General features: G+C 66.3%; 1 protein-coding gene across 4 annotated transcripts; it reads left to right on the top strand.

Annotated features, from left to right (window-relative positions):
• The first annotated feature begins 603 nt into the window (after positions 1 to 603).
• On the top strand, positions 604 to 27274 carry GRIN1 (glutamate ionotropic receptor NMDA type subunit 1). Of its 4 annotated transcripts, XM_008152453.3 has the most exons (21): positions 604 to 861; positions 4528 to 4662; positions 8911 to 9087; positions 11021 to 11083; positions 11839 to 11939; positions 16129 to 16250; positions 16333 to 16507; positions 18189 to 18333; positions 18431 to 18514; positions 20721 to 20862; positions 20941 to 21068; positions 21418 to 21582; positions 21650 to 21768; positions 21880 to 21992; positions 22069 to 22217; positions 22315 to 22472; positions 22887 to 23048; positions 23182 to 23291; positions 23395 to 23540; positions 24683 to 24793; positions 27051 to 27274. In XM_008152453.3, the coding sequence occupies exons 1-21, from the start codon at positions 604 to 606 to the stop codon at positions 27117 to 27119; spliced, it is 2832 nt and encodes a 943-aa protein (XP_008150675.1). In that variant the 3' UTR covers positions 27120 to 27274. The 4 variants fall into 4 exon arrangements, with proteins under 4 accessions (XP_008150675.1, XP_008150678.1, XP_008150680.1 ...); XM_008152456.3 differs by lacking the exon at positions 24683 to 24793; XM_008152458.3 differs by lacking the exons at positions 11021 to 11083; positions 24683 to 24793.
• Positions 27275 to 27720: the final 446 nt, after the last annotated feature.

The raw sequence follows: 27720 nt of genomic DNA, 5'->3' as shown, positions 1-27720 counted from the left end.
CGCACCCTGCGGTCATGTTCAAAGCCACCCAGGGCTGCGCGCGGTGACGCGGGAAGTCCCCTGCACTCAGCTCCCCGCAGGTCGCACACAGCTCGGGCCCTGTCCCCGCGACCCCTCCACGGAGCGCGCGCACTCGCACCCGCACCCGCACCGCCGGGCTCCCCCGCGCGCCCCGCGCTGGCAAAGGCTCGCAGACGCGGCGCTCGCTCCGGCGCGGGAGGCGCCCCCTCGGCTCCGTGTTAGGAAGCGGGGGCGGCGGGAGGGGCAGGAGACGTGGGTCCCGCTCCAGGCTCTGCAGCTGCCGCAGTCGCCGCAGCGTCAGGACCCGCACCGGCCTCGGCGCGAGGCGGCGGGAGCCACGCCGGGACCCGCGTCAGCACCGCGGACAGCGCCCGCCGCTCGGGGCCGGAACCCGCCAGCGCCCGGGACGGTCCCCTCCGGCCGAGGGCTCCGGATCCCCCTTCCCTCCCGAAGACGTCCTGGGCGTGAAGCTCCCGGGGGCCTGGCGCCCCCCGCCCGCGGGATCGGGTGCGCGCAGGCCGGCCGGGGCGCCCCGCTGGGGCCGGGGATGCGCCCAGGGCCCCGCGCCCGTGCCGCCCGCCCATGAGCAAGATGCGCCTGCTGACGCTCGCCCTGCTCTTCTCCTGCTCCTTCGCCCGCGCCGCCTGCGACCCCAAGATCGTGAACATCGGCGCGGTGCTGAGCACGCGGAAGCACGAGCAGGTGTTCCGCGAGGCGGTGAGCCAGGCCAACAAGCGGCACGGCGCCTGGAAGATCCAGCTCAACGCCACGTCCGTCACCCACAAGCCCAACGCCATCCAGATGGCCCTGTCGGTGTGCGAGGACCTCATCTCCAGCCAGGTGCGCCCCCGCCCCCCCCCCAGCTCTCCCGCCCTCCCACCTCCACCTCCCCTCCACCCGCGCCCGCGCCCCGGCTCCATCCACCGCCCAGCCCTCCTCCTTCTCCCGCGGAGAGACCCCCATCAGCTGCCTCGGGCTGGGAGGGCTGGATCATGAGCAGCCAGCGCCCATCTGGGCCCCCAGACTGGCACCTGCCACCGTGGCCAGTGACCCCTCAGCAGGGCTCCAGGCCCTGACCAGTGACCAGTGTGTGCAGGCGTGTTTCAGGCATTTGGTGTGTGTGTGTGTGTGTGTGTGTGTGGTGGGGATGGGGGGGGGGGGGCTCCGGGTCACAGCAGAGGTCCTGTCCCAGTCAGAGAAGCAGGGCTTTAAGCAGGATGGCGCCCGGGGCATCATTGTTCCGGCTTCTAGTCCCCCTTCCCTTCCTCCCCGCCTCGGCCCCAGGTCTGCCCGTTTTGGGAAATGCCAGGTGCTGGAGGGCAGGAGCAGGGCTGGGGGCGGGGGCGGGGGGAAGGCAGCGGGCACAGCAGGGGAGCTGGGCAGCCAGGCTGCAGGGGAGGACACGACTCAGGGTGGCGCGCTGGGAGCCGTCCGCCGGCTCGGGCGCTGAATGCCAATGAGGCTGCGGGATCGCCGCATTGCAGCCGTTTATGTAAGAGCAGGGCCGCCCTAGACCCTGCTCACCCCGTCTGTGCGGGGGGCGGGGCCTCACACCCCTGTCTGTGCGGGGGGCGGGGCCTCACACCCTGTCTGTGCGGGGGGCGGGGCCTCACACCCTGTCTGTGCGGGGGGCGGGGCCTCACCCCCTGTCTGTGCGGGGGGCGGGGCCTCACACCCTGTCTGTGCGGGGGGCGGGGCCTCACACCCTGTCTGTGCGGGGGGCGGGGCCTCACCCCCTGTCTGTGCGGGGGGCGGGGCCTCACACCCCTGTCTGTGCGGGGGGCGGGGCCTCACACCCTGTCTGTGCGGGGGGCGGGGCCTCACACCCTGTCTGTGCGGGGGGCGGGGCCTCACACCCCGTCTGTGCGGGGGGCGGGGCCTCACACCCCTGTCTGTGCGGGGGGCGGGGCCTCACACCCCTGTCTGTGCGGGGGGCGGGGCCTCACCCCCTGTCTGTGCGGGGGGCGGGGCCTCACCCCCTGTCTGTGCGGGGGGCGGGGCCTCACACCCTGTCTGTGCGGGGGGCGGGGCCTCACACCCTGTCTGTGCGGGGGGCGGGGCCTCACCCCCTGTCTGTGCGGGGGGCGGGGCCTCACCCCCTGTCTGTGCGGGGGGCGGGGCCTCACACCCTGTCTGTGCGGGGGGCGGGGCCTCACACCCTGTCTGTGCGGGGGGCGGGGCCTCACACCCTGTCTGTGCGGGGGGCGGGGCCTCACACCCCTGTCTGTGCGGGGGGCGGGGCCTCACACCCTGTCTGTGCGGGGGGCGGGGCCTCACACCCCTGTCTGTGCGGGGGGCGGGGCCTCACACCCCTGTCTGTGCGGGGGGCGGGGCCTCACACCCCTGTCTGTGCGGGGGGCGGGGCCTCACACCCCTGTCTGTGCGGGGGGCGGGGCCTCACACCCCTGTCTGTGCGGGGGCGGGGCCTCACACCCCTGTCTGTGCGGGGGGCGGGGCCTCACACCCCTGTCTGTGCGGGGGGCGGGGCCTCACCCCCTGTCTGTGCGGGGGGCGGGGCCTCACACCCCTGTCTGTGCGGGGGGCGGGGCCTCACACCCCTGTCTGTGCGGGGGGCGGGGCCTCACACCCCTGTCTGTGCGGGGGGCGGGGCCTCACACCAGCTCACATCGCAGTGCACACTCAGCTGCACACTCACACCACCTGCCCCCACGCAAAACCCCAGACACACGCACGCATGCGCCACACACTGCTTGGCACACCCAGGGCACATGCAAACACCTGCTCACACACGCCAGGTTCAGGGACCCTCCAAATGTACGTAAAACACAGACATGTTGGGGTACGGTGTGCACACGCATCCCTGGCAAACGCTCCCAAACACCCTCATGTCACGCACACACACGCCGATGCCAACACTGACCGGGCACCTCTGATGCAACGAGGGGTGTGGGAGGGCCAGGGACGGGAGACCAGTCCCAGCAGCTCACCGGCCAGTGACCCCCCAGCATTGCTCCGAAACCTCCCTCCCTCCCTTCCTCCCTCACCAGCCACTCCCACGCCCGCCTGGGGGCGCTCCTTCCGTCACCCGCTGTGTGGGAGGGGGAGGAGCAGTCAGGGGTCCAGCTGGGGCCCTTTCTGGGGGTCACCCCTCCAGCCCACAATTTTGCTGTCTGGGCACTCTCTCCCCAGAGAACAGGCCGCCCCATGGGCCGAGGTGACAGCAATCGCTGGACCTCGCTGAGCACGCCCCGAGGGCCAGGCTGAGCGGCACGGCTGCTGCTGCCTGCATGGGGGCCGTGCACAGCACCCTCCGCTCACAGAGGCAGGGGGTCTGTGTGGCTCAGAGAGAGGAAGGCAGAGCTGGGTCCGGTACAGGTCCTTTATGTATGTATGCATGTATGTATGTATGTATGTATGTATGTACAAGAGGCCTGGGGCATGAAAATTCATGCACTGGAGGGGGGTCCCTCAGCCCGGCCTGCCCCCTCTCACAGTCCAGGAGCCCTCAGGGGCGGGAGACGACCGGGCGATCAGGGGAAGGCGACGCCCCCATCACACCTCTGCTGTTGACACTGCCGGCAGCGAAGCCTCGGCCGGCCCTGCCTGCCTGAGCCTCAGTCAGTGGGGGGTGCAGGAGGACCCGGGGCCCCCGGCGGGGCTGAGGGGACTCCGGTGGCAGGCGCAGAGCAGCCGCCCCCGCTCCCGCTGTGGGCACCACCATCTTGTGATGGCATGATAGTCGATTTGCATATTACCTCTTTATTATATAGGATATTTCAGAGAGGAAGGGGGAGGGAAAGAGAGAGAGAAACATCAGTGATGAGAGAGAAGCATCGATCTGCTGCCTCCTGCATGCACCCAGGGAGGATCAAGCCCACGACCCAGGCATGTGCCCTGACCAGGAATCGAACCTCAACCTCCTGGTTCATAGGTCATTGCTAAACCACTGAGCCACACCAGCTGGGTGACACCAGTCCTCATGTGAGGACAGCGTGGAGCCGCCCAGCTGTCTGCTCCTCCCACCCGCACCCTGAGCCTGGGCACTGGGCCTCGTTCAGACTGAGGGAGCCCAGCTGGCCCTGGAGGCGTGGGGAGCTCCTCACCCAGCCCCTCGCGGGCGCTCCGCCTCTGGGGCGACAGCCCTGAGCGGATGAGGGACAGGGTGTGGGTGTGGCTGTCCGCTCGGCCCGGGACCAGCCTCCTCCCAGCGGGGTGACTTGTGTGGCCGGGGATGGGCCTTCACCCTCCCTCTCAGCACACCCTGGAGGCAGCCCCTGCAGCGTGAGGGCGGCCGGGGCCTGGGGCGGGGGCGGCGTGAGCCAGGGCCTGTCGCCTCCCTGGGTCTTCAGCGCCACCCGGCCCGGCTCTGCCTCTGACTCACCCTCGCTTTGTGGATCTCAGCGGCGGTGCCGGGTCCTGCCTGTGGGCGTGCTCCCTGTGCCGTGTGCGCACAGACGGTGCCCCCCGCCCGCCCCCCCGCTGGACACGGCCCGGCTCAGGGCACGGCCCGCCCACACTCACGCCGACGCTATCCCCCGTCCACAGGTCTACGCCATCCTCGTCAGCCACCCCCCGACTCCCAATGAGCACTTCACCCCCACGCCCGTCTCCTACACCGCCGGCTTCTACCGCATCCCCGTGCTGGGGCTCACCACCCGCATGTCCATCTACTCAGACAAGGTGAGCCTGACGCCGCCGCCCGGCCCCAGGGCCATGGCCGCTGCCTGCGGGCACACGGGCAGGTGCTCAGACCAGGGGCCTGGGCTCAAGGAACACAGGGCGATACACGAGCACATGCAGCTGTGCAAGCTCACACCCTCACCCACACACCCAGTCTACCACACACACACATGCACACGCACAGCAATGCACACAGCACACACACTCACACACACACTCAATCTCTCACACACTCACATGCACATGCACCGCAATGCACACAGCACACACACACACACACACACTCAATCTCTCACACACTCACATGCACATGCACCGCAATGCACACAGCACACACACACACACACACACACTCAGTCTACCACACACACACATGCACACGCACAGCAATGCACACAGCACACACACTCACACACACACTCAATCTCTCACACACTCACATGCACATGCACAGCAATGCACACAGCACACACACACACACACACACTCAGTCTACCACACACACATGCACATGCACAGCAATACACACAGCACACACACACACTCAATCTCTCACACACTCACATGCACATGCACAGCAATGCACACAGCACACACACTCAGTCTACCACACAAACACATGCACATGCACTGCAATGCACACAGCACACACTCAGTCTACCACACACACACATGCACACGCACAGCAATGCACACAGCACACACACTCACACACACACTCAATCTCTCACACACTCACATGCACATGCACCGCAATGCACACAGCACACACACACACACACACACTCAATCTCTCACACACTCACATGCACATGCACCGCAATGCACACAGCACACACACACACACACACACTCAATCTCTCACACACTCACATGCACATGCACCGCAATGCACACAGCACACACACACACACACACACTCAGTCTACCACACACACACATGCACACGCACAGCAATGCACACAGCACACACACTCACACACACACACTCAATCTCTCACACACTCACATGCACATGCACAGCAATGCACACAGCACACACACTCAGTCTACCACACAAACACATGCACATGCACTGCAATGCACACAGCACACACTCAGTCTACCACACACACATTGCACATGCACAGCAATGCACACAACACACACACTCACAGGTACAAACAAATCCACAGTCTCTCACACCTGCACACACCCACGCCCATACACTCACACACACACGTTCACACCAGCACATGCTCATACATTCACACTCACACACTCACACCAGCACATGCTCACACACATCCACACACATACTCACACCAGCACATGCTCACACACATCCACACACATGCTCACACCAGCACATGCTCACACACATCCACACACATGCTCACACCAGCACATGCTCATACATTCACACTCACACCAGCACATGCTCACACACATCCACACGCATGCTCACACCAGCACATGCTCACACACATCCACATGCATGCTCACACCAGCACATGCTCACACACATCCACACACATGCTCACACCAGCACATGCTCATACATTCACACTCACACCAGCACATGCTCATACATTCACATGCATGCTCACACCAGCACATGCTCACACACATCCACATGCATGCTCACACCAGCACATGCTCACACACATCCACACGCATGCTCACACCAACACATGCTCACACACATCCACACACATGCTCACACCAGCACATGCTCATACATTCACACTCACACTCACACACCCGGCGGAAGGCCCGGGAGAGGGTCAGGCACCATAACCCGGAAGCAGAGGTCCCTGGACTGTGGGAGGTGGGGGCTCCTTCCCTGCCTCCTGGCCCCGGGCACCAGCCTCCTCAGCTACAAAGAGGAGAAATACCTCTCGGGGAGGCGGGGGAGAGGCTGGGAGGAGGGGAGAGGCTGGGGGGAGGGGGAGAGGCTGGGAGGAGGGGAGAGGCTGGGAGGAGGGGGAGAGGCTGGGAGGAGGGGAGAGGCTGGGAGGAGGGGGAGATTGGGAGGAGGGGAGAGGCTGGGAGGAGGGGAGAGGCTGGGGGGAGGGGCCGGCTCCCAGGGCACAAACCCCGCCCACCACATGCCCCAAGCCCAGATCCAGACTGAGGCCCAACTCTCTGGTCCAGCACAAGGGCAAGCGTCGTGGCCACACCGACCCCACTCCTGGTCCCAGTCCACAGCCACGCGGTGCCCAGCACGGCCTGGAAGGCCTGGCTCAGACCCCCGAGCCCCCAGCTGCCGCCACGCAGCCCTGCGGCTGGTGCATGACGGACAGAGGCAATGGCGCTCCTGTTTCTCTTTTTTAACCCTCCCTCGAGGACCCCCGCCCCCACTGGTGTCTAGAGAGCGGAAGGGAGAGAGGAGGGGGAGAGAGGGAAATAGCCACACGAGATCGACACGCTGCTTGGTGCCCGCCCGCACGGGCCTCTACCGGGGCTGGGACCCTGCAATGGGGTGCGTGCCCTGGGCTGATCATTGAGCCAAAGGCCCTTTGATCCGTGGGCCAAGCTCTAACCAGTTGGCCACACTAGCGAGGGCCAAAGGGCCATTCTTGTTTTTTAAAGTATATTTTTATTGATTTCAGAGAGGAAGGGAGAGGGAGAGAGAGAGAGAAACATTCATGATGAGAGAGGATCATTGATCAGCTGTTTCCTGCACCGGGGATTGAGCCCACAACCAGGGGATGTACCTGACCGGGAATCGAACCCAGGACCTCTTGGTCTGGACCGATGCTCTAACTCAGTGGTCGGCAAACTGTGGCTCAAGAGCCACATGTGGCTCGCAAGCCGTGGTTTGCCGCTCTGTTGACTAATGAGTTTGCCGACCACTGGATAGGGGCTTAATCACAAGGAACAACAACAGCCTGTAATTACTGGAATCGAGAGTCTAGGTCAGTGGTCAGCAAAGTCATTAGTCAACAGAGCGGCAAACCGCGGCTCTAACCACTGGGAAGACCAGCCAGGGCTGAAGGGGCATTCCTGCACTGGGGCTCCACGGCACTGCCCCAGCCACAGGGGAGCAGGTGGAGAACAGTCTGGAGGTCTCAGGACCACAAGATCAGGGGTCACAGAGACACCAAAGGGGCTGCCAGTGCTGCCTGGACAGACCGGGGACCGGCTGGGAAGGCGGAGCCCCTCCCCCCTTCCCTCCCTGGAGATCCTGAGCCCAAGGGCAGGGCCAGGAGGCACCGCCTCCCTGACATATCCCGGTCACCTGACGTTGGGAAGGACCTGGGGGAAGCCCAGTGGGGCTCTTTGAGAGGCCGGATGTCAGGGAGCACCATATATATACACTAGAGGCCTGTTGCACGAAGATTCGTGCAAGAACAGGCCTTCCTTCTCCTGGCTTTGCTCCCAGCCCGGAGCCTTTGCAAGTCTTCACTCCCGCCTGGAGTGCCGCTCCTGTAGCTCCCTCCGCTCCCCCGCTCTTCCCCTTATAGCAGGCATCCCGCCCCACCCGGCCGCTCCACGCCTGTGTATGCAAATTAACCCATCTTTGTTGGGTTCATTTGCATACTCACTCCTGATTGGCTGGTGGGTGTTGCGGATGTACGGTCAATTTGCATATTTCTCTTTTATTAGTGTAGATACTAGAGGCCCAGCACACAAAATTCGTGCACTGGGGTGGGGCCCTCAGCCCAGCCTGCACCCTCTCGCAATCTGGGAGCCCTTAGGGGATGTCCGACTGCCGCGGAGGAGGGAGAGGCAGCCATGAGCCCAGCTTCTGGCTGAGTGGAGCTCCCCCTGCGGGAGCACACTGACCACCAGGGGGCAGCTCCTGCGTTGAGCGTCTGCCCCCTGGTGGTCAGTGTGCATCTTAGCGACTGGTCGTTCTGCCGTTCAGTCGATCTGCATATTATCCTTTTATTATATAGGATATTATTGATTTCAGAGAGGAAGAGAGAGAGAGAGGGAGAAACATCAATGATGAGAGAGAATCATGGATCAGCTGCCTCCTGCAAGCCCCCATCTGGGGATCAAACCCGCAGCCCTGACCGGGAATCGAACCCTGACCTCCTGGTTCATAGGTCAATGCTCAACCGCTGAGCCACGCCGGCTGGAGTCAGGCTTAGGGAGCACTTTCTGAGCCCAAGTCGTCCAGCGGCGGCCGCTGGTTGGCTGTGGGGAGGTGGGGGCTCATCCCACCCACACACACCTGCCGGCTCCATGGGGTGCGGGAGGAGGGAGGAGCAGGGGGAGCCCTCGCCCTCAGCCGCCCGCCCGCCCGCCCGCCCGCAGAGCATCCACCTGAGCTTCCTGCGCACCGTGCCGCCCTACTCCCACCAGTCCAGCGTCTGGTTCGAGATGATGCGCGTGTACAGCTGGAACCACATCATCCTGCTGGTCAGCGACGACCACGAGGGCCGCGCGGCCCAGAAGCGGCTGGAGACGCTGCTGGAGGAGCGCGAGTCCAAGGTGGGCGCGGGCGGGCGCTGCCCGCCGTCTCTCTCTCCATCCTGCATGGCCAGCACACCTCGTCCGGCGCCCGCCCCGGCCTGTCCTCGGCTCATTTCACTCGCTTTTGCCATTGAGTCCAAATCTCCTTTGTGTCCGTCCGTCCCTGCGGGCGAGGCAGGACCACCTGGAGCTCCGCAAACACCCCGCCCGCCGCCCTCCGGGCCCCGTTCCTGGACCCTCCTTCCTGCCCCTGCAGTCCCCCCCCCCGACCCCCAGCCGCTCTCAGAACGTGGGGCGCTCCTGCCCCCTCCCCAGCGGCCTCCCCCGGGCCGGGGCGCCCTGCTCAGGGATGGCCTCCCAAAGGGCCCGGCTCCCTCCCTGCTGCCACCTGTTCAACGGCCCCTCCCTCCACTCGCGCAGCCTCCACCTCACAGCGCCATCACCCTCCCCTGACCCCTGTCCCCAGGCGTGAGCCACCCCCACCCCCACTGGATTCTGCCCCCTCAGGCCCCCAGCCCCCTGTCTCACCTCCCCCCACAGGGCTGGCTCCGCCTGGAGACCATGTGACACCTGCTTCTGGGGTACACTGACCCCTCCCAGCCCCGCCCCCATGCTGTAGGGCTGCCGAGAGACAAGAACGGCGATCTCTGGGGGTCCAGGTGACCCCCCCTCTTCACTGCCTGCCCACTGCCACCTGGTGCTCACCAGAGGCCCAGGGCGAGGCTGCCCCAGCCCAGAGCCTGGCCCTCAGCGCTGGGCCCCGGCCCCGGGGGGTGGAGGCCAAGCTGGGCAGAGAGGGAGGGAGGCAGAGAGGGGGGGAGGCAGCGAGGGGGGGAGGCAGAGGGGGGGGGAGGCAGAGAGGGAGGGAGGCAGAGAGGGGGGGAGGCAGAGAGGGGGGGAGGCAGAGAGGGAGGGAGGCAGAGAGGGGGGGAGGCAGCGAGGGGGGGAGGCAGAGGGGGGGGAAGCAGGCCAGGGGGTGGGGGGAGCATGTTCTCTGGGAGTCAGAGGGGCGTCAGCAGGCTTAGTGCCAACCCCGGGCCCCGGGCGCCATAGACCCCGAAGGAATAGTGGGTGCTGGTTGGGGGTGAAGGCTGAGAGCAGACCCAGAGGGCCTGCGGTTCCTGTTTGGGGATCGGCTGAGGCTGGGAGGGAGGGCTGGCTGCCAGCGCCTTGGGGAACCCCCGGGACAGCACCCCACACCGGGCAGGCAGGTCCTCCGGGCGAACCCACCCCGGGCCACACACACTCACACTCACCAGACCCCCCCACACCAGCCACGCGTGCACACCCTCACGGTCACTCCACACCTCCCCAGACCCTTCCCTCAGGCCGCCAGGCACTCGGGCACAGGCGTGGCCCATGGACATGCTCACTCACCAGCTCACACACATGTGCCTGTGTACACACGCACACACACACACACACACACACACACACACCCTGTGGCTTACGTAGGCTCACGCTCCCAGGCACGTGCCTGCCCCCCTGTGCACACGTGTACACAAACCCCTCTCGCTCTCCAGAGGGCACCCCAGTCGGCGAGGACAGAACACGGGCCCCTTAGAAAGGCCCTGGGAGGGTGCGGGGAGGCGGGGTGTCAGGGCGGGGCCGGGAGAGGCTGCTCACCCCATTCAGGACTGACACGGGGCACAGCAGGCGCATGGCGGGCGGGGCGGCAGGGGGCCCCTTGGGATCCGTGTGGCACGGGCGGGAACGGGCGCCGTTCTCCCAAGTATGACTGGTTCGAGAGACAGCTCCGTGGCCCCTGGGCCCCGCCCCCAGCACCACCCCGGCCCCTCCCCGCCCCGGGCCCAGGTGTTTGCGAGCTCCAGGTACGTGCCATCTGCAGACGTGCCGAGGAGGTGGTGTGATTGCTTTCGCGCCGTCATTTTCAACCGTTTATAATCTTCTTCTGTGTCTGCATATTTTCTCTGTGCACATTATTCATCAGAGTAAAAAAAGGAACTATGACAACCTCGACCAACTGTCCTATGACAACAAGCGCGGACCCAAGGTATATATGCATGGACTGCACGCCACCCCCCGGCAGGGGCTTGGCCCGGCGCCTGGCCACGAGGCCGTCCTCCGGCCCAGGCCCAGGCGAGCGCAGGCCGAGCAGTGAGCAGAGCGAGGTCAGGAGCAGGCAGCCGCAGGCAGGAGCAGGCAGGAGCGGCCGCGTGGGTCCCCACGGCCGGCCCATCGCGTGGCCGGGGCCTGCGTGAGAGCAGGCGCGCTGCAGGAGGAGCCGCTCTCGGGAAGTGCATGCGAATCTCGGGGACCCCCGGGTTTCCTCGTGGAACCCAGGAGGGAGCCCACCCGCCCAGCCGCCCGCCTGCCTGCTGGGGTCCGGGCGGCTCTGCAGGGGCCCGCGGAGCCGGCCTGAGAGGATCTCCCGCGGTTCGGGCAAAGTCCGCCCCGTCTCGGCTCCCAGTTGCATTCCAAACCTCGTCCGGTCTCAGTCCGCTGCACGCTCTCTGCGTCTCGGCCCATCGGTTGCATGCTCGGCGCACAGAGGACCACAGTGACAGGTGGAGAGAGCGGTCCGAGAGCAGGCGCAGCGCAGGCCAGCGAGCAGGCGCAGGAAGGACGAGCGAGGTCAGGCCGGGCCAGGCGCCCGGAAGGCGAGTGGACAGGGCAGGTGGCAGGTGCAGGCCCAGGCGGTCCTAGTGGCGCTGCCTCGGGACTCCTGGTGGCTGCGGCCCAACTCTCGCCCCCGAGGTGCTATGTCCCCGGCCCGGCCGCCTGCTAACGCTCCCGCTCACACCACAGGCGGAGAAGGTGCTGCAGTTTGACCCGGGGACCAAGAACGTGACGGCCCTGCTGATGGAGGCGCGGGAGCTGGAGGCCCGGGTCATCATCCTCTCGGCCAGGTGAGGCTGGGGGCCCCGCCCCGCTGCACCCAGGGCTGCACCTGGGCCAGGGCTGAGGGCACCACTGCCCTTCAGCGTCCCACGGGCCCTTGCCACAGAGAGCCCTCCACGGGGACGTGGGGACCCGGAGGCCTGGCAACCCGGCAGGGGGCACGCCTCTCTGCCCACCCTCCCTGCTTTTCCCTGCCACGGTCACCACGCCCCTGGCCCTGAGCTGGGCCTGGGTGGCGCCTGGACGATTCCCTGCCCTCAGGAAGGCAGGTGGGGTAACACTGCCGCTGGGACTGGACTCAGGGAGGGGCCTGAGGACCGCGTGTCCGGCGGGAAGGCCTGCGGCAGGGACAGGCCTGGAGCGGCGGGAGGAGGTGGCAGGGGAGGGGAACACTTAGGGACAGTGGACCTGGGCTGCCCTTGGCAGGGCCCGGCCCCGCACCTCCCCCCCAGGGACCAGAGACAGTAAAAATCACCCTTTGCCAGGGGCGGGGCCTCCTGGGAAGGGACGGTCCAGGCCCCCAGAATAGCACCGGGAAGAGGCCGCCAGGCGCGTGCGGTGGGCCCACCGCTGCCTGCCCCACGCGGAGGCTCCGCTGGGCTCCAGCCGCGGGCAGAGAAACAGCAGGACCACCCGGCCCAGAGGACACCCCAAAGCTGCTGCCTGCAGGCCAGTGGGCGGCCGCACACTGAGTCCCAGGCAGGGACCGTTTGCACGTTCCGTCAGCAAACCTCGGGCTCAGAGCTGGGTGCCCCTTATAGGGCGAGCATGGGTCTCAGAGTCACGACTGGCTTGCCCACGCTGACCATCCAACTCTAGGCCCCGTGGGGGGTGATGGGGGAGCTTCGGAGAACGGTTTAAAGACCTGCCCTGGCAAAGTCAAGAGGGCACACAGCCCCTCCCTGAGAAAAACCCACCTAGAGCAAGCCCAACCTGGACCTCCCGCCACCCAGAGAAAGCCCCGCCCAGGACAAGCCCCACCCAGGAAAGCCCCGCCCAGGACAAGCCCCACCCAGGAAAGCCCCGCCCAGGACAAGCCCCGCCCAGGGAAAGCCCCGCCCAGGACAAGCCCCGCCCCGGACAAGCCCCACCCAGGAAAGCCCCGCCCAGGAAAGCCCCGCCCAGGGAAAGCCCCGCCCAAGACAAGCCCCGCCCAGGACAAGCCCCACCCAGGAAAGCCCCGCCCAGGACAAGCCCCGCCCAGGACAAGCCCCACCCATAGAAAGCCCCACCCATGACAAGCCCCGCCCAGGGAAAGCCCCGCCCACGACAAGCCCCGCCCAGGGAAAGCCCCGCCCACGACAAGCCCCGCCCCCAGGACAAGCCCCACCCAGGAAAGCCCCGCCCAGGACAAGCCCCGCCCAGGGAAAGCCCCGCCCAGGGAAAGTCATGCCCAGAGTAAACCCCGCCTAGACCCTCTCCTTTATTTCCCTCTTCCTTACACTCTCACTGGTCATAGGGCTGGAGGGAGCTGGGAGCTGTGGTGGTGGAGGGTGGCTGGTGGGTGCACCAATGGGCAGACAGGCCAGTGGACAGGAGACTAGATCAGGCCCTTCATCCAGAGCACACCAAGGAAGCCGTGACCCCAAACTCAGCTGTTCAGCTGTGGTGCACATTGGCAAAGGCCAAGGTCGCGCTAACCCAGGCCTGCCCCTCCACACACTGTCATCGGAGTGGCCACCAGGACACGAGCCAGAGAGCCGCACGTAAAGCCAACCTGGACCCCACCACCCCGGTCCCGGAGGGGAGGGGGCGTCTCCACCGTTTCCCTCTGCTCCCTGGGACCCTGCACCACGCGCTGCAGGCATGGAAGGGGAAGGCCCAGGCCCGCCTTGGGAGGGTCGTGTCCTGTCACCAGCCCCGGGTCAAGGGCCAGTTTGCCAGATGTGGCTCCACAGAAAGGTACCGGTCAGCCCAGAGGAGGGGACATGGTCACAGCAGACAGAGACCCTCACAGGAACGGTGTGCACACCACATGCACACAAGCACACACCCTGTACACCACATGTACACACATTATATGCACACACACGTGCACACCCATGTGCACACACCATGCATGCATGTTTGCACATGTGCACAGCATATCCACACCATTGTCACACATATGCATGCCATGTGTTTTCTCATACACCACACACATGCAGATACCACATGCACACCAAACACATGCACACACAAGAACGCACAGCATGCACATACTGTATACATGTGCACACAAACACACACCTATAGACATGTGTATGTGCAATATACACATCACATATAATGTGTGCACATGCTCACACACAGGCACCATATAGACACCATACACATGTGCACACAAGATGTTGCATGTGTGCATAAGCAGGCACATCACACACACAAGTGAATACATGTACACACAGTCGTGTGCACACCTATATGCAAGTACATGCATGTACCCCATTGTAACACACAACACACATATGTGTGCATGCTGTGTGCATAATCACATACACCATGCCACATGCTACCTATATGCACACATCCCGCACAGGTAGGCACACTGCCCACCAAGGCTCAGCACTCACAGCAACCGCCACCCACCACCACCCTCTGTAGTCCACCCAGGCAAGGCCTCTGGGCTGGCATGGCCCCTCCCCTCACACTCTGGCCTCCCTGGGGCAGAGGCCAGTCCCACCCAGAGGGCCGACAAGCCCCAGCGCCCTCTGCCCCAGAGGCCCAGCGGCAAGGCTGTCCTCCACTGTCCCCTGGGAGTGCCAGCGCCAGCCTCCTGGACCCTGCACTCCGACCTCACACAGTTTGGCTCCTGCTTCTTGCATTTTGTAGAGAAACCCCATCAAGCCAATCTTATTATTATTATTATTATTTTATTTTTTAACCAATTTTCTACCAAGTGCAGAGAATTCGTTTCCAGACATTTCCTTTTTCTCTTCTGGGATTTTTGCCGCAGCCGGCTGTCTCCATGAACCGGTTTGATGGCCTGGCCAGGCTTCTGTCCACAGCTGTGTTACTGATGGACCATTTACACGATACACGCTTAGGTGTGTCATTCCACCTGACCACGTCGCGGGCCCTGCCAGGCTGTGTGGGCACGCTGCGCCCCGAGACGCAGTTTGGTTTTGCCGGTGATGGTGGCGGGATGCTCTCGTTTAGGCCACCAGTGTGCCGCTGCCCTGCTCGGCGCTGCTCACATCTGGCGCTGCCGTTGCCGTTTAGAGCGAAGGCTTTTCTATCTCCACCGGCTAATCCTTGGGAACATGCGGGGCAGACCCCTTAGGAAGCTCAGGGCCAGCCACTGTGACCGCAGCTCAGCCCCCGGGCGTCTGTCCATCGCCTTGGCACCCGCTGTCCCTGCACGGGGAGCACAGTGCCTGCACCGGCCAGGTCCACGTGGGGCCAGGCCCAGCCCGGCAGGACTCCCAGCGGCCCCGCAGCCCCACCAGCCCAGGGTCCTGGTCCTGACCAGACGGCCCAAGCCCCGGCCCATGGGGATGAGGAGGCTCCGAGGTCTCAGGAGCACGTGTGTGCCCAGGCGTGGCCTGTGCTCTGTCCGGCCAGGGGTCCCGGCCCCGGTGGCAGGCAGGCGCGGCTGCTGCACAGACTCCAGAAGGGAGCACAGCAGCCCGCCTGTTCGCTGTGGCTTCAGCTGCGATGCTCAGGGCAGTTCGCAGGTCCTGCCAGCACCCGACCGATCCCGAGAGCCCCCAGCCCCTCACTCCAACGCGGCTGGTTCAGGAGCTCACAGGAGCAGGGACACCGGGGTGAGCGGCTCAGGCCCAGGCCTGACTCAGCCCCTCATCACCACTCACGGCCCTGGGTGCCCCCCCCCCGCCCCGTTTCCCCTCCTGACACAGGGGTAGTACCAAAACCTGCCCCCTATGCAGCACTCAGAACAGTGCCCCCTAACGGGTGACTGAGTGATCAACAGAAAATGATCCATCGCCGTCCGGGGCTACCTGCTGGGCAAGGGCAGGGGGCCAGCAAGAGAGGCCTGGGAAGCTCTAGGGTCTGGGCCCACCCCGCCTCACCTCTGTGGGGTCCCCTGGCCCAGACATGGGCTGGGGGCAGGGCTGGCCCCATCACCCTGCGGTGCTTCCAGGCCCCCCTCCAGGGGAGGGGTTCGGGGAGAGGCAGGGACAGGAGGGGGCCGCCCGCCAGCCTCGGGAGGGGGAGGGCGGGAGTCCCGGCCCGTCACCCCCCTCTGCCCCACAGCGAGGACGACGCTGCCACCGTGTACCGTGCCGCCGCGATGCTGAACATGACGGGGTCAGGGTACGTGTGGCTGGTGGGGGAGCGCGAGATCTCGGGGAACGCCCTGCGCTACGCCCCGGACGGTGAGTGCTGGGCCTCTCCGGTCCCGCGGGCGGGGTCCCCCACACGGGGTTCCCCACGGCTCTAAGCCCTCGCTCGCCCCAGGCATCATCGGGCTGCAGCTCATCAATGGCAAGAACGAGTCCGCCCACATCAGCGACGCGGTGGGCGTGGTGGCCCAGGCGGTGCACGAGCTCCTGGAGAAGGAGAACATCACCGACCCGCCGCGGGGCTGCGTGGGCAACACCAACATCTGGAAAACCGGGCCGCTCTTCAAGAGGTGGGCGGGGCCGCTCCGTGTGGGCGGGGCCTCTCAGCGTGGTTGGTCAGCTCTTCAAGAGGTGGGCGGGGTCTCTCCGTGTGGTTGGTCAGCTCTTCAAGAGGTGGGCGGGCCGCTCTTCAAGAGGTGGGCGGGGCCGCTCCGTGTGGGCGGGGCCTCTCAGCGTGGTTGGTCAGCTCTTCAAGAGGTGGGCGGGGCCGCTCTAGGAGTGGGCGGGCCGCTCTTCAAGAGGTGGGCGGGGCCGCTCTGTGTGGGCGGGGCCTCTCAGTGTGGTTGGTCAGCTCTTCAAGAGGTGGGCGGGGCCGCTCCGTGTGGGCGGGGACTCTCAGCGTGGTTGGTCAGCTCTTCAAGAGGTGGGCGGGGCCGCTCTTCAAGAGGTGGGCGGGGCCGCTCAGTGTGGGCGGGGCCTCTCAGTGTGGTTGGTCAGCTCTTCAAGAGGTGGGCGGGGCCGCTCTTGAGATGGACAGGGCTCTTAGGAGGTGGAAGTAGCGGCTCTTCAGCTGGTTCTGCTCATCCGGCTGCCCACAAACTACAGACACAGTCACCTACTCACCTATCCCAGGTCCCTCCTCTCCCCACTCCTCCCCTCCACCCCCTGCTCCACTTTTATAATCATCCCCCCCCCCCCATTTCCAACACACACCAGGGCCCTGCCGCTGCCTCCACAGCTCCCGCCCCCAGCTTTTAACACTGCAACCAACCCTGAAACCCCACCCCACGCCCCAGGTGGCTGACAGCCTGCTGCGGGCGGCGACTGGGCGCTCCCAGGGACCCAGGCGTTCAGCCATGATTCTGGGGATGGCACCCGAACCTGTAGAGAGAGAGCCAGGGTGGGCCACAGACCACGGAGAGAGCCACCGTGGGGCAGGCGTTAACTCGCAGCCCTCAGGTGGGCAGGAAGCCCTGAGTTGCACATGCAGAGCCACAGCCCACCGTGTCCACAGCAGGAGCATACACAGCTGCAGATGTAGGGCAGATGTACACATGTGCACAGACTCAGAGAGACATGAAGCACACACACATGCCACATGTACGTGCATGGGGTTGCATACCAAGGATCACGTGTGCACACAGATGGTCGCGATGGGTATGCCACATGCACACGCGTGGTGTGCACATGCAGACAGACAGGACCGCACCCTGCCTTCCCCATGGCAAACGGGTCACTGTCCTTTCGGGCGTGTCTGCCTCCTGGGCAGTAAGTAAAGTGAGGGCAGGGCTGTGCGGATAGAATGTCCCAGCCCACAGCGAGCCCTCAGCACCGGCTGGCTCCAGGAGCAGCTCTGCGGCCATGGGTGTGCTGCCCACCAGGTGCAGGCAGACCTGCCCGCCACCCGCCAGGTTCACAGCTGCTGGGGCTGCCAGGACTGGGGCCGAAGGCTAGGTTCAGGGGGCGCGGGAGGCGGGGTCAGGCTGCGCGGGAGGCGGGGTCAGGCGGCGCGGGAGGCGGGGTCAGGCTGCGCGGGAGGCGGGGTCAGGGCCCTCGGGAGGCGGGGTCAGGCTGCACGGCAGGCGGGGTCAGGCTGCACAGGAGGCGGGTCAGGGCTCTCGGGAGGCGGGGTCAGGCCCCTTGGGAGGCGGGGTCAGGCTGAGCAGGAGGCGGGGTCAGCTGCGTGGGAGGCGGGGTCAGGCCCCACGGGAGGCCCTGAGAAGTCATGGGGAACCCACGCTGCCCCCCCAGAGTGCTGATGTCTTCCAAGTACGCGGAAGGGGTGACTGGCCGCGTGGAGTTCAATGAGGACGGTGACCGGAAGTTCGCCAACTACAGCATCATGAACCTGCAGAACCGCAAGCTGGTGCAAGTGGGCATCTACAACGGCACCCATGTAGGTGGGGGTCATGAGGGGGTGGGGGCTGGGGCCTTAGGGTCCTGGGGCCAAGACCCCTGCGTGGCCACCCTCCATCTCATACTCCCACCCCCAGGTCATCCCCAACGACCGGAAGATCATCTGGCCGGGCGGAGAGACGGAGAAACCCCGAGGGTACCAGATGTCCACCAGGCTGAAGGTGGGGCCCGCCGCCCGCCCTGCCCCGCACCCTCACCCTGGACACCCCGTCCACCCCCTCAGACCCCGGGGAGGGCCAGTGCGGCCAATGAAAGTGCCGGGAGGAAGCGGGGACTGGACAGCACCTGGCTCCCAGCACACACCTGGCTCCGCACAGGGAGCCCCGAGGGCGGGGGAGCTGCCGGCCCCCATCCCGTGGCTCTCCAGGGCCCTGCTGACCAGCCCACTTAAGTCCGGGGACTCTGTGAGGGACAGGACTTCTCTGAGGACGAGCTGCTGGGGACACAGGGCAGAGGGGTGGCCACCCTGTGGGCTGCAGCCTCAGCTCTCTGTCCGAGTTCTGGTCCCAGAGTTGCCCTGTCCACACTGCTCATCTCTCCTGTGGGCGATCCTAGCCAGCCCCACCCCAGCTTCCTGCCGTGACCGGATCACACTGCCCTCTCCACCCTGGCCTCCCCGCATTCCCTGCGGGGGCCACTCCCTCCTGGGCTCTCCCTGGGCCTCTGGCAGCTCCCTCCCCACGGCCTCAAACCTCACAGCTGCTCTTCCTCGGCCTGACGCTCCCCAGAGACTTCGGGCTCCCTCCTGCGCCCCTTCCCTCCTGCGGTGGCTCTGCTGGAGGCCCCTCCCCTTGCTGACCCACACCGAGCCAGTGTCCCTTTTCTAAAATACGTTTTTATTGAGTTCAGAGAGGAAGGGAGGGGGAGAGAGAGATAGAAACACCAATGATGAGAGAGAATCATGGATCGGCTGCCTCCTGCACGCCCCTAGAGGGGATCAAGCCTGCAACCCGGGCCTGTGCCCTTGACTGAAATCGAACCCAGGACCCTTCAGCAGCAGGCTCTATCCACTGAGCCACCCCAGCTAGAGCCAGGCCAGTGTTTTAGATCACCAACCTCCTCCTCCCAGTGTCCCAGGCCCTGCCTCTCGGCCCTGCCTGTGTCCTGGGCCCACCCGCCGGCCTCGCACAGGAGCCCCTGACCAGCACCGGCCTGAGGGTCACCACCTCCTCAACAGGCCGAGGGGCTTTCCCTGAGGCTCCGGCACTACGTGCTGAAACGTCTGAAAACACCAGTGGTCAGATGGTCCCATCTGGGCTGCCAGCTTTTTACTTTGTACTTTCATTTATTTATTTTAAATATGTTCTTAGTCATTTTAGAGAGAGAGGAAGGGAGAGAGAGAGGGGGAGAAAGAGCAATCAGTTGCCTCCTGTGTGCACCCCGACCCAGGACTGATCCTCCAACCTGGGTGTGCCCTCACCAGGAATTGAACTGGCGGCATTTCGGTGCATGGGACCCACTGAGCCACACCAGCCAGGGATCCCCTGGCTTTTAAAAAGCATAAACGTGCATCGTTATTTAAGAGAAAAACGTGGTGAAAGTTTAGAAACTCACCAAGCTCCTTCAGGGACTCCCAGTCCCCAGGACGAAAGCCGAACGCTGCCCTTGCCCTGAGGCTAGACCTGTCCCCGCTGCAGGCCCAGGCTCCTCCATGTCCCCAGCAGAGGGCGCCGCAGGGATCCCTGCTCACCGCAGGCTCAGCTCCAATATCGCCTCCCTCTGCCCCGGTCACCCCTCTGCCCCCATCTGTCCTCCCACCCCCAGCCTACAAGCCCCTGCAGGAAGGGGAGAAGAGAGCGCCCAGCATGAGCCCCAACGAGCCCGGATGGAAGAGGCAGGCATGGCAGGGAGGGTGGCGTCACAGGGGACACAGGAAGGAAGGGTGGGTGGCCAGACCAGGACCCGCTGCTGGGGAGGCTGAGCAATCAGACAAGGGAACTGCAGGCCCTGGATCGGGTGCCAGCTCTGAGGGATGTCAGGGACACGGCCCTGAACTCATGGGGCAGGCTCTGGGCTGGGACAAGGAGTGCCTCGTCCCTGAGACGTCAGAGAAGGTGCCGGGACAGACTGGCCATTGCAGAGCTTCTTTATGGAGGGAGTGAGGTGTGAGCCGAGAACCAAAGGGCAAGGGGCCAAGAGGAGGGCCATGTTTTAGGGGCCACGTGCCTCCTGCGTGCTGGGTCTGGGCCCCTCCTGATGGCCCCAGAGAGCAGCAGGAGGGGGAACGTCGGGAGGTGGGATTTGGAGGGGCTCCAGGAGAGTCTGGGCGCTGAGAAGAGGACCGCGCCGCCCCCCCACTCCCACCCCCACCCCCCACCCCCCGCGGCCGAGGGCAGGCGGTCCAGACCTGGTCTCCGCCTCCCCCAGATCGTGACCATCCACCAGGAGCCCTTCGTGTACGTCAAGCCCACGCTGAGCGACGGCACGTGCAAGGAGGAGTCCACAGTCAACGGGGACCCTGTCAAGAAAGTCATCTGCACGGGGCCCAACGACACCTCGCCGGGCAGCCGTGAGTGGGGGCGGGGCGGGCACGGGGCCGGGCCGCTCCGAGGGGAGCCCGGTGGTCACCGCCCCTTCCTCCCCGCAGCGCGTCACACGGTGCCTCAGTGCTGCTACGGCTTCTGCATCGACCTGCTCATCAAGCTGGCGCGGACCATGAACTTCACCTACGAGGTGCACCTGGTGGCCGACGGCAAGTTCGGCACGCAGGAGCGGGTACGCGGGCGCGGGGCTCCCGCGCAGGACCTGGCGGGTGGAAGGGGTTGCTACCGCTAGGATCGTGAGTGGGCGGGGCCTTCAGTCTGGGCGGAGTCAGGGGTAGACAGAAGCTTCCTATTGGGCGGGGTCTGGGGTGGGCGGGGCCTCCCTGTTGGGCGGAGTCTTGAGCGAGGGGGGCCTTCAGATTGGGCGGAGTCAGGGGTAGACAGAACCTTCCTATTGGGCGCAGTCTGGAGTGGGCGTGGCCTCCCTATTGGGCAGAGTCTGGAGCGGGAGACCCCTGAGGCGCACTAGGGCGGGGGTGGGGCCAGTGGTGTCCGCACCCCACCGGCTGTGTCCCCCGCAGGTGAACAACAGCAATAAGAAGGAGTGGAACGGGATGATGGGCGAGCTGCTCAGCGGCCAGGCGGACATGATCGTGGCCCCACTGACCATCAACAATGAGCGCGCCCAGTACATCGAGTTCTCCAAGCCCTTCAAGTACCAGGGCCTGACCATCCTGGTCAAGAAGGTAGGCAGCCCCGGGCAGGAGGGGGCTCCTGGGAGGGCCCCGGCGACGCTGACGCCCCCGCCCGCAGGAGATCCCGCGGAGCACGCTGGACTCGTTCATGCAGCCGTTCCAGAGCACGCTGTGGCTGCTGGTGGGGCTGTCGGTGCACGTGGTGGCCGTCATGCTGTACCTGCTGGACCGCTTCAGGTGAGCGCGGCCGGGGGCCGGACACCTCCACCTGCGGGGCGGGCGGAGCGGGCGAGGGCGGGGCGGGGCTGCCTCTCCCGCCCTCTCCCGCCCGCCCTCTGCGCCCCGCAGTCCCTTCGGCCGGTTCAAGGTGAACAGCGAGGAGGAGGAGGAGGACGCGCTGACCCTGTCTTCCGCCATGTGGTTCTCCTGGGGTGTCCTGCTAAACTCGGGCATCGGAGAAGGTGAGGCTGTCAGGCCCCGCGCCGCCCCGCCCGCCCGGTCCACGCCCCGCGCGTGGCTGACGGTCTCCGTCCACAGGCGCCCCCCGAAGTTTCTCCGCGCGCATCCTGGGCATGGTGTGGGCCGGCTTCGCCATGATCATCGTGGCCTCCTATACCGCCAACCTGGCGGCCTTCCTGGTCCTGGACCGGCCCGAGGAGCGCATCACAGGCATCAACGACCCGCGGGTGAGGCCTGGCCCTCCCGGGGGCGGAGGCGGGAGGCCTGCGGGGGTCGCCTCGAGTGGGGCTGGGGAGCCGCCGCGAGCCCGCCTCTGACCCGCAGCTGAGGAACCCCTCGGACAAGTTCATCTACGCGACGGTGAAGCAGAGCTCGGTGGACATCTACTTCCGGCGGCAGGTGGAGCTGAGCACCATGTACCGGCACATGGAGAAGCACAACTACGAGAGCGCGGCCGAGGCCATCCAGGCCGTGCGGGACAAGTGAGGGGCGGGGCCTGCGGGACAAGTGAGGGGCGGGGCCTGCGGGACAAGTGAGGGGCGGGGCCTGCGGGACAAGTGAGGGGGCGGGGCCTGCGGGACAAGTGAGGGGCGGGGCCTGCGGGACAAGTGAGGGGCGGGGCCTGCGGGACAAGTGAGGGGGCGGGGCCGTGCGGGACAAGTGAGGGGGCGGGGCCTGCGGGACAAGTGAGGGGCGGGGCCGTGCAGGACATGTGGGGGCGGGGCGGACTGGACACGCAGGCGTCCACCTTAAAGGAAAAGCAAGGGTCCCAGCTGGATGGGAACCATGGGGTGCAGACAGAGAGGAGGCTCCGGCTGGCAGGACAGCATGCGATCGTGCGGGTCGAGGGTAGCCCGGCTGTGCGGGGCTCCCGTGACCCCCGCCCCTGCCTGCAGCAAACTGCACGCCTTCATCTGGGACTCGGCGGTGCTGGAGTTCGAGGCCTCGCAGAAGTGCGACCTGGTGACCACGGGCGAGCTGTTCTTCCGCTCGGGCTTCGGCATCGGGATGCGCAAGGACAGCCCCTGGAAGCAGAACGTCTCCCTGTCCATCCTCAAGTGAGTGGGCCCCGCCCCGGCCCCGCCTCGCCCTCCGAGAGCCTCCCCTCGGGTCCGGAGCAGGGGCGGCCCCGCCCCGCCCAGGCCCCGCCCCCTCAACTCGCCCCGCCCCCACCGCGGCCCCGCCCACCAGGTCCCACGAGAACGGCTTCATGGAAGACCTGGACAAGACGTGGGTGCGGTACCAGGAGTGTGACTCGCGCAGCAATGCCCCTGCTACTCTCACCTTCGAGAACATGGCAGGTGGGTCTCCCCGCTCCCCTCAACGCCCCTGAAGACACTGGATGGGGTCTCCCCGGGGCCTGCAGCCCAGCCGGCCGACACTGAGGCGGGGCCTGGCCCGCAGGGGTCTTCATGCTCGTGGCCGGGGGCATCGTGGCGGGGATCTTCCTGATCTTCATCGAAATCGCGTACAAGCGGCACAAGGATGCCCGCCGGAAGCAGATGCAGCTGGCCTTCGCCGCGGTGAACGTGTGGAGAAAGAACCTGCAGGTAGGGCAGGCCACCCCCTGAGGCCTGGCGCCCAAGGCCCAGCCCGGCCCCAGCCTCCTCCATCCCCACAGGCCGGAGCGCTGGCCCTGGCTCCCGGAGCCGTGGGAGCAGGACTGGCGCTAGGATCCACAGCCAGGGGCAGCGTCGGTAGGGGGCCAGCTGCAGGCGGCTGCCCACTGCCAAGCCAGGCCACGTGCCCTGCTCCGAGCCTCTGCCTGGCCTCTGTCTCCAGAGTCGCCCGCCGGCGCCCATTCCGTAGGAAGGCAGACTGAGGCAGGGTAAGACAGGGACCCACCTGGGTGTAGCACGTGAGTCTCAGACGCATCTGCCTCTCCGCCCTTGCCGCCCGCACCCTCCTCAGCGCCCGGGCCTCCTTCCTGGCTGCCTGCTCTGTCCTGCGCTCCATGGGGTCCAGCTGGCCCTGCCTGTTGCCCAGGCCGCGTCGCTGGGAGTTTGCTGCCAGCAGGGGGCAGGCTGCATGAGGGGCAGCCATGCCCACCTGGGGCGGGGCAGGCAGTGGGCTGGCAGAGGCCGTGGCTCCTGCCCACGGCCCAAGGTCAGTCTGTGCATCTCTTCTCTTTCTCTGGGTGCCTCTCTGGAGTCTGTCCTGGGGTGAAGCTGGCAGAGCAGAGAGGGAGGGCCTTGGGGGGGATGGTTGCCGGAGCCCCCCCACCTCTCATCTGCCCCCTCTTGCTCTTAGGACCCGGTCGCTGCTCTTACTGGCGGGCACAGGGCCAGCCTGGCCATCAGACCCGAGGCCAGGGTCCCGGAGTGCCTCTGTCTATCGCTCCAATTCATCCGGACGCCCACCTTTGGCCCCGCGGCCCCTTCCTGAATCTTGCGGGGGCCCCCTCAGGGTCAGGACGGCTGGAGAGCCCGAGGGCCCCCCCTCCTGGGCCACCTGAGAGCCAGGGAGCGAGGCGACCTCCCAGGAAGAGAGCCAGACGGGACCCCCCCAAGTCTAGCCCCAGCACGAGGAAGGTCAGGCCCAGCCCGGGCCGGAGCGGAGGCCGTCGGCCCGGCGCAGGGAGGCAGGCAGGAGCCAGGGCCCGAGTGGCCGGCCAGCGGCCCCCGAGGAGCAGGCGAGGGCAGGTGTGGCCGTCCCCCTTAGCTGTCTAATCACTTATACATATTCATTTTAGGATAGAAAGAGTGGTAGAGCAGAGCCCGACCCTAAAAAGAAAGCCACTTTTAGGGCTATCACCTCCACCCTGGCCTCCAGCTTCAAGAGACGTAGGTCCTCCAAAGACACGGTAAGGGGAAGAGCGCCCGTCCCCGTCTCCGACTCTTCTCTCGCCCTGCGTGTCTGTGTCCCGTGCATCAGGCGTGCCCTCCCCCTCCCTCTCATCCCACCCACCCACCCCATCCCAACCGCTGTGGCTCTGCCCTCATCTCGACTCACTCGGCACACTAGGTCTCTCTCTCTCTCTCTCTCTCTCTCTCTCTGACTCTCCGGGCCACTCCCGCCGGCCCTCACAGTCCTCGTCCCCTGTGTCTCTGCGTTAGCCCCCCCATCCATGAGCCACGCGCCATCTTGAAGCTGTGTCATGTCGTTGGTCAGCCAGTCAGCCTCGCCGCCTCGGGGCCGCGCCCGGGGCCCTGGGAGCCCAGAGCCGCCCGGTCCGGGGCTCCTCACACCGCAGGTGGCCGCCCCACCTCACTGTCACGCCAAGTTGCTCGGTCTCTCCCGGGGCCCGCTGCCCCCGCCTTCCGTGGAGGGGTGGCTGTGACGTCCCATCCGTCCATCTGTCTGGCTGCCGGCCCTGCCCCCAGACACCGTCTCACCTGTCTCACCAGAGCCATGCCTGTCGCATCCCCTCCATGTGGTCTCTGTGGGCCGGGCGGGGGCCGGGCCCGGCTCCTCGGGTGGACGGTGGGGCCTGGAGTTGGCACAGGCCCCGGCCACAGGGGACCCTCAGGCAGGCAGTGGCTTGGACCAGAGGGGGCAGCTCCCACCCCAGGCGGAGCAGGGGCCCCGCGGGAGGCGCACCGGCTGCCCCCAGAGGGTCTGAGGATGGGTGGGGGTGGCCTCCAGGGCATGGGGCACAGAGGCCCCCAGACAGAGGGCCAGGAAGGGAAGGCCTCCCTGGTGGAGACCGGCACTTCAGCTCCTGACCCCACAGGCCACGTCAGAGCCAGGCCTTCTGCCTGAGCCCAGGGCTCCCTGCCCTCCTGCCTTGGGCATCTTGTCCCCGCAAAATCTGTGCGCATTTGGACCAAAAGCTTCCCAAACCGACCCAGTCTTGCTAGGCCCACCCTGGTCCCAGGAGGGAAGGGGGCCGTGCAGGGACTGAGCCCACAGGAGCTTGCTCCAAGGTAGCAGTGGGTTGGCACCCTGCCCCGTGCACAGGACGAGGGGCAGGCCCCCAGGACACAGCCAGGGCTTGGCACAATGTGAATTCAAGGTGAAGCCACCAGAGGGCACCAAGACCCCCCCCCCCCCATGAGGCCCGTCTGCCCCTCTTCCTCAGGGGCTGGGTGCAGGCTGGTGGGTAGATAGCGAGTCGGTGGGGCTGGAGCGCAGGCTGGGCTGCCCAGGCCCGGGAAAGGGGGCAGGGCACAAGCCAGGGGCACCACCAGGCAGGCAGGGAGAGGAGGGTGCACAGGCCCACAGAGGGTGGAGGTGGGCAGTCCAGGGGTGCAGGTGTTCCCCCGACAGCACTTTGGGAAGGCAGCGCAGGAGCACATCCCACAGGCGAGGCTGCTCCTGGCGGTGCCACTGCGTGCTGCTCCTCCGCCCCCAGAGCCGGCAGGCTCGCCCCCACCTGGTCCAGGTGCAGCTCAGAGACTCGCAGGGCCTTTCTGGACACACCCCCATTGGAGGCCTCCCCCGAGCCTCCCTGGGCACCAGGGACCACCCCCAGGCCGCTCTGGCCCCCTGTGGCATCTGGGCCTGGCCCTTCCCTGCAGGGGTGATGGGGGCGGGGGGAGGAGGGCAGCCCCGCTCCCACTCGGCTTCGGGCTGGGCACCTGCTCGGAGGGAGGCCTGGGTGGGGGGGGCTCTGTTGGGATGGGGGGTCGGTCCGGCTGCTGAGATCCTCTGCCCCTGTGTTGTGGCCGGTCCGGGCCAGGGTGGCACTGGGCGCTCAGGGCGGGGTCCCTGGTGGCCGCGGGGCCAGCGGGTATTGATTGTTGGTTCTTATTTATAGAGCACCGGGGGTGGACGCGGCGCTTTGCAAACCCAAAAAGACACGGTGCTGCCGCGACGCGCTATTGAGAGGGAGGAGGGCCAGCTGCAGATGTGTGCCCGTCATAGGGAGAGCTGAGACGCCCTGCCCGCCCTCCTCTGCCCCCTCCCCCGCAGACAGACAGACAGATGGACGGGACAGCGGCCTGGCCCACGCAGAGTCCCGGAGCACGACGGGGTCAGGGGGAGGAGCGCCCTCGGCCTCCCCCAGGCCGCGCCCGCCTGCCCGCCGGCCGGCCGGCTGGTCCACCCGTCCAGGCCCCGCGCGAGCCCCCGAGCGTCGGGCTAATGGGCCGCCTTGTCTGTGTATTTCTATTTTGCAGCAGTACCATCCCACTGATATCACGGGCCCGCTCAACCTCTCAGATCCCTCGGTCAGCACCGTGGTGTGAGGCCCCCGGAGGCGCCCACCTGCCCAGTTAGCCCGGCCAAGGACACTGATGGGTCCTGCTGCTCGGGAAGGCCTGAGGGAAGCCCGCCCGCCCGAGACTGCCCACCCCGGGCCTCCTGCCCGCTCGTCTGCCCTGCTGCCCGGCAGGCAGCCCTGCTGGACCCAGACGCGCCAGAGCTGAGCTGGCTGGGCAGGGCCGCGGGGCGCTCCGGCAGAGGCAGGGCTGGGGTCTCTGAGCAGGGAGAGGGGCGAACCCGGCCCCAGGCAGAGAGGCTGGGAGCAGAGACTCAGCCCCCTTCTTCCCCGGCCACGCCCAGAGCCCCAGTGGGGGCCTGTGGCCCCTGGCGGCTCCTAGCAGCCTCAGCTCCCCCCTCTCCTCTTCTGACTCCCCCTTCTCCTCCTGACCCCGTTTGCCAATCGGCCCTGCCCTTCCCTGACTGCAGACCCTGACTCCCCAGCTGGCAGCCCTCCCAGGGGCTCCCTGGGGCTCCCGCTCGCTTCTCGCTTCGACCTGCTCCTCCAGACTGACTGCGCCTCCCTCCGCCGCCTCCGGCACGCAGCCCAGGACGGCTTCCCACCGCTGGCTCGGGGCTGCCCTCAGC

This window comes from Eptesicus fuscus, chromosome 15 (assembly GCF_027574615.1).
Source record: "Eptesicus fuscus isolate TK198812 chromosome 15, DD_ASM_mEF_20220401, whole genome shotgun sequence".
In the NCBI taxonomy this organism is placed as follows: Eukaryota; Metazoa; Chordata; class Mammalia; order Chiroptera; family Vespertilionidae; genus Eptesicus; species Eptesicus fuscus.
This window is presented reverse-complemented; position numbering and strand designations above follow the sequence as displayed.

Excerpts from the sequence above, each read along its gene's own strand:
- GRIN1 (XM_008152453.3), top strand. The coding sequence starts at position 604 with ATGAGCAAGATGCGCCTGCTGACGCTCGCCCTGCTCTTCTCCTGCTCC. Across the intron at positions 11,084-11,838 it reads ACAACAAGCGCGGACCCAAG|GCGGAGAAGGTGCTGCAGTT; the intron begins GTATATATGCAT and ends CTCACACCACAG. Across the intron at positions 21,069-21,417 it reads AGTTCGGCACGCAGGAGCGG|GTGAACAACAGCAATAAGAA; the intron begins GTACGCGGGCGC and ends TGTCCCCCGCAG.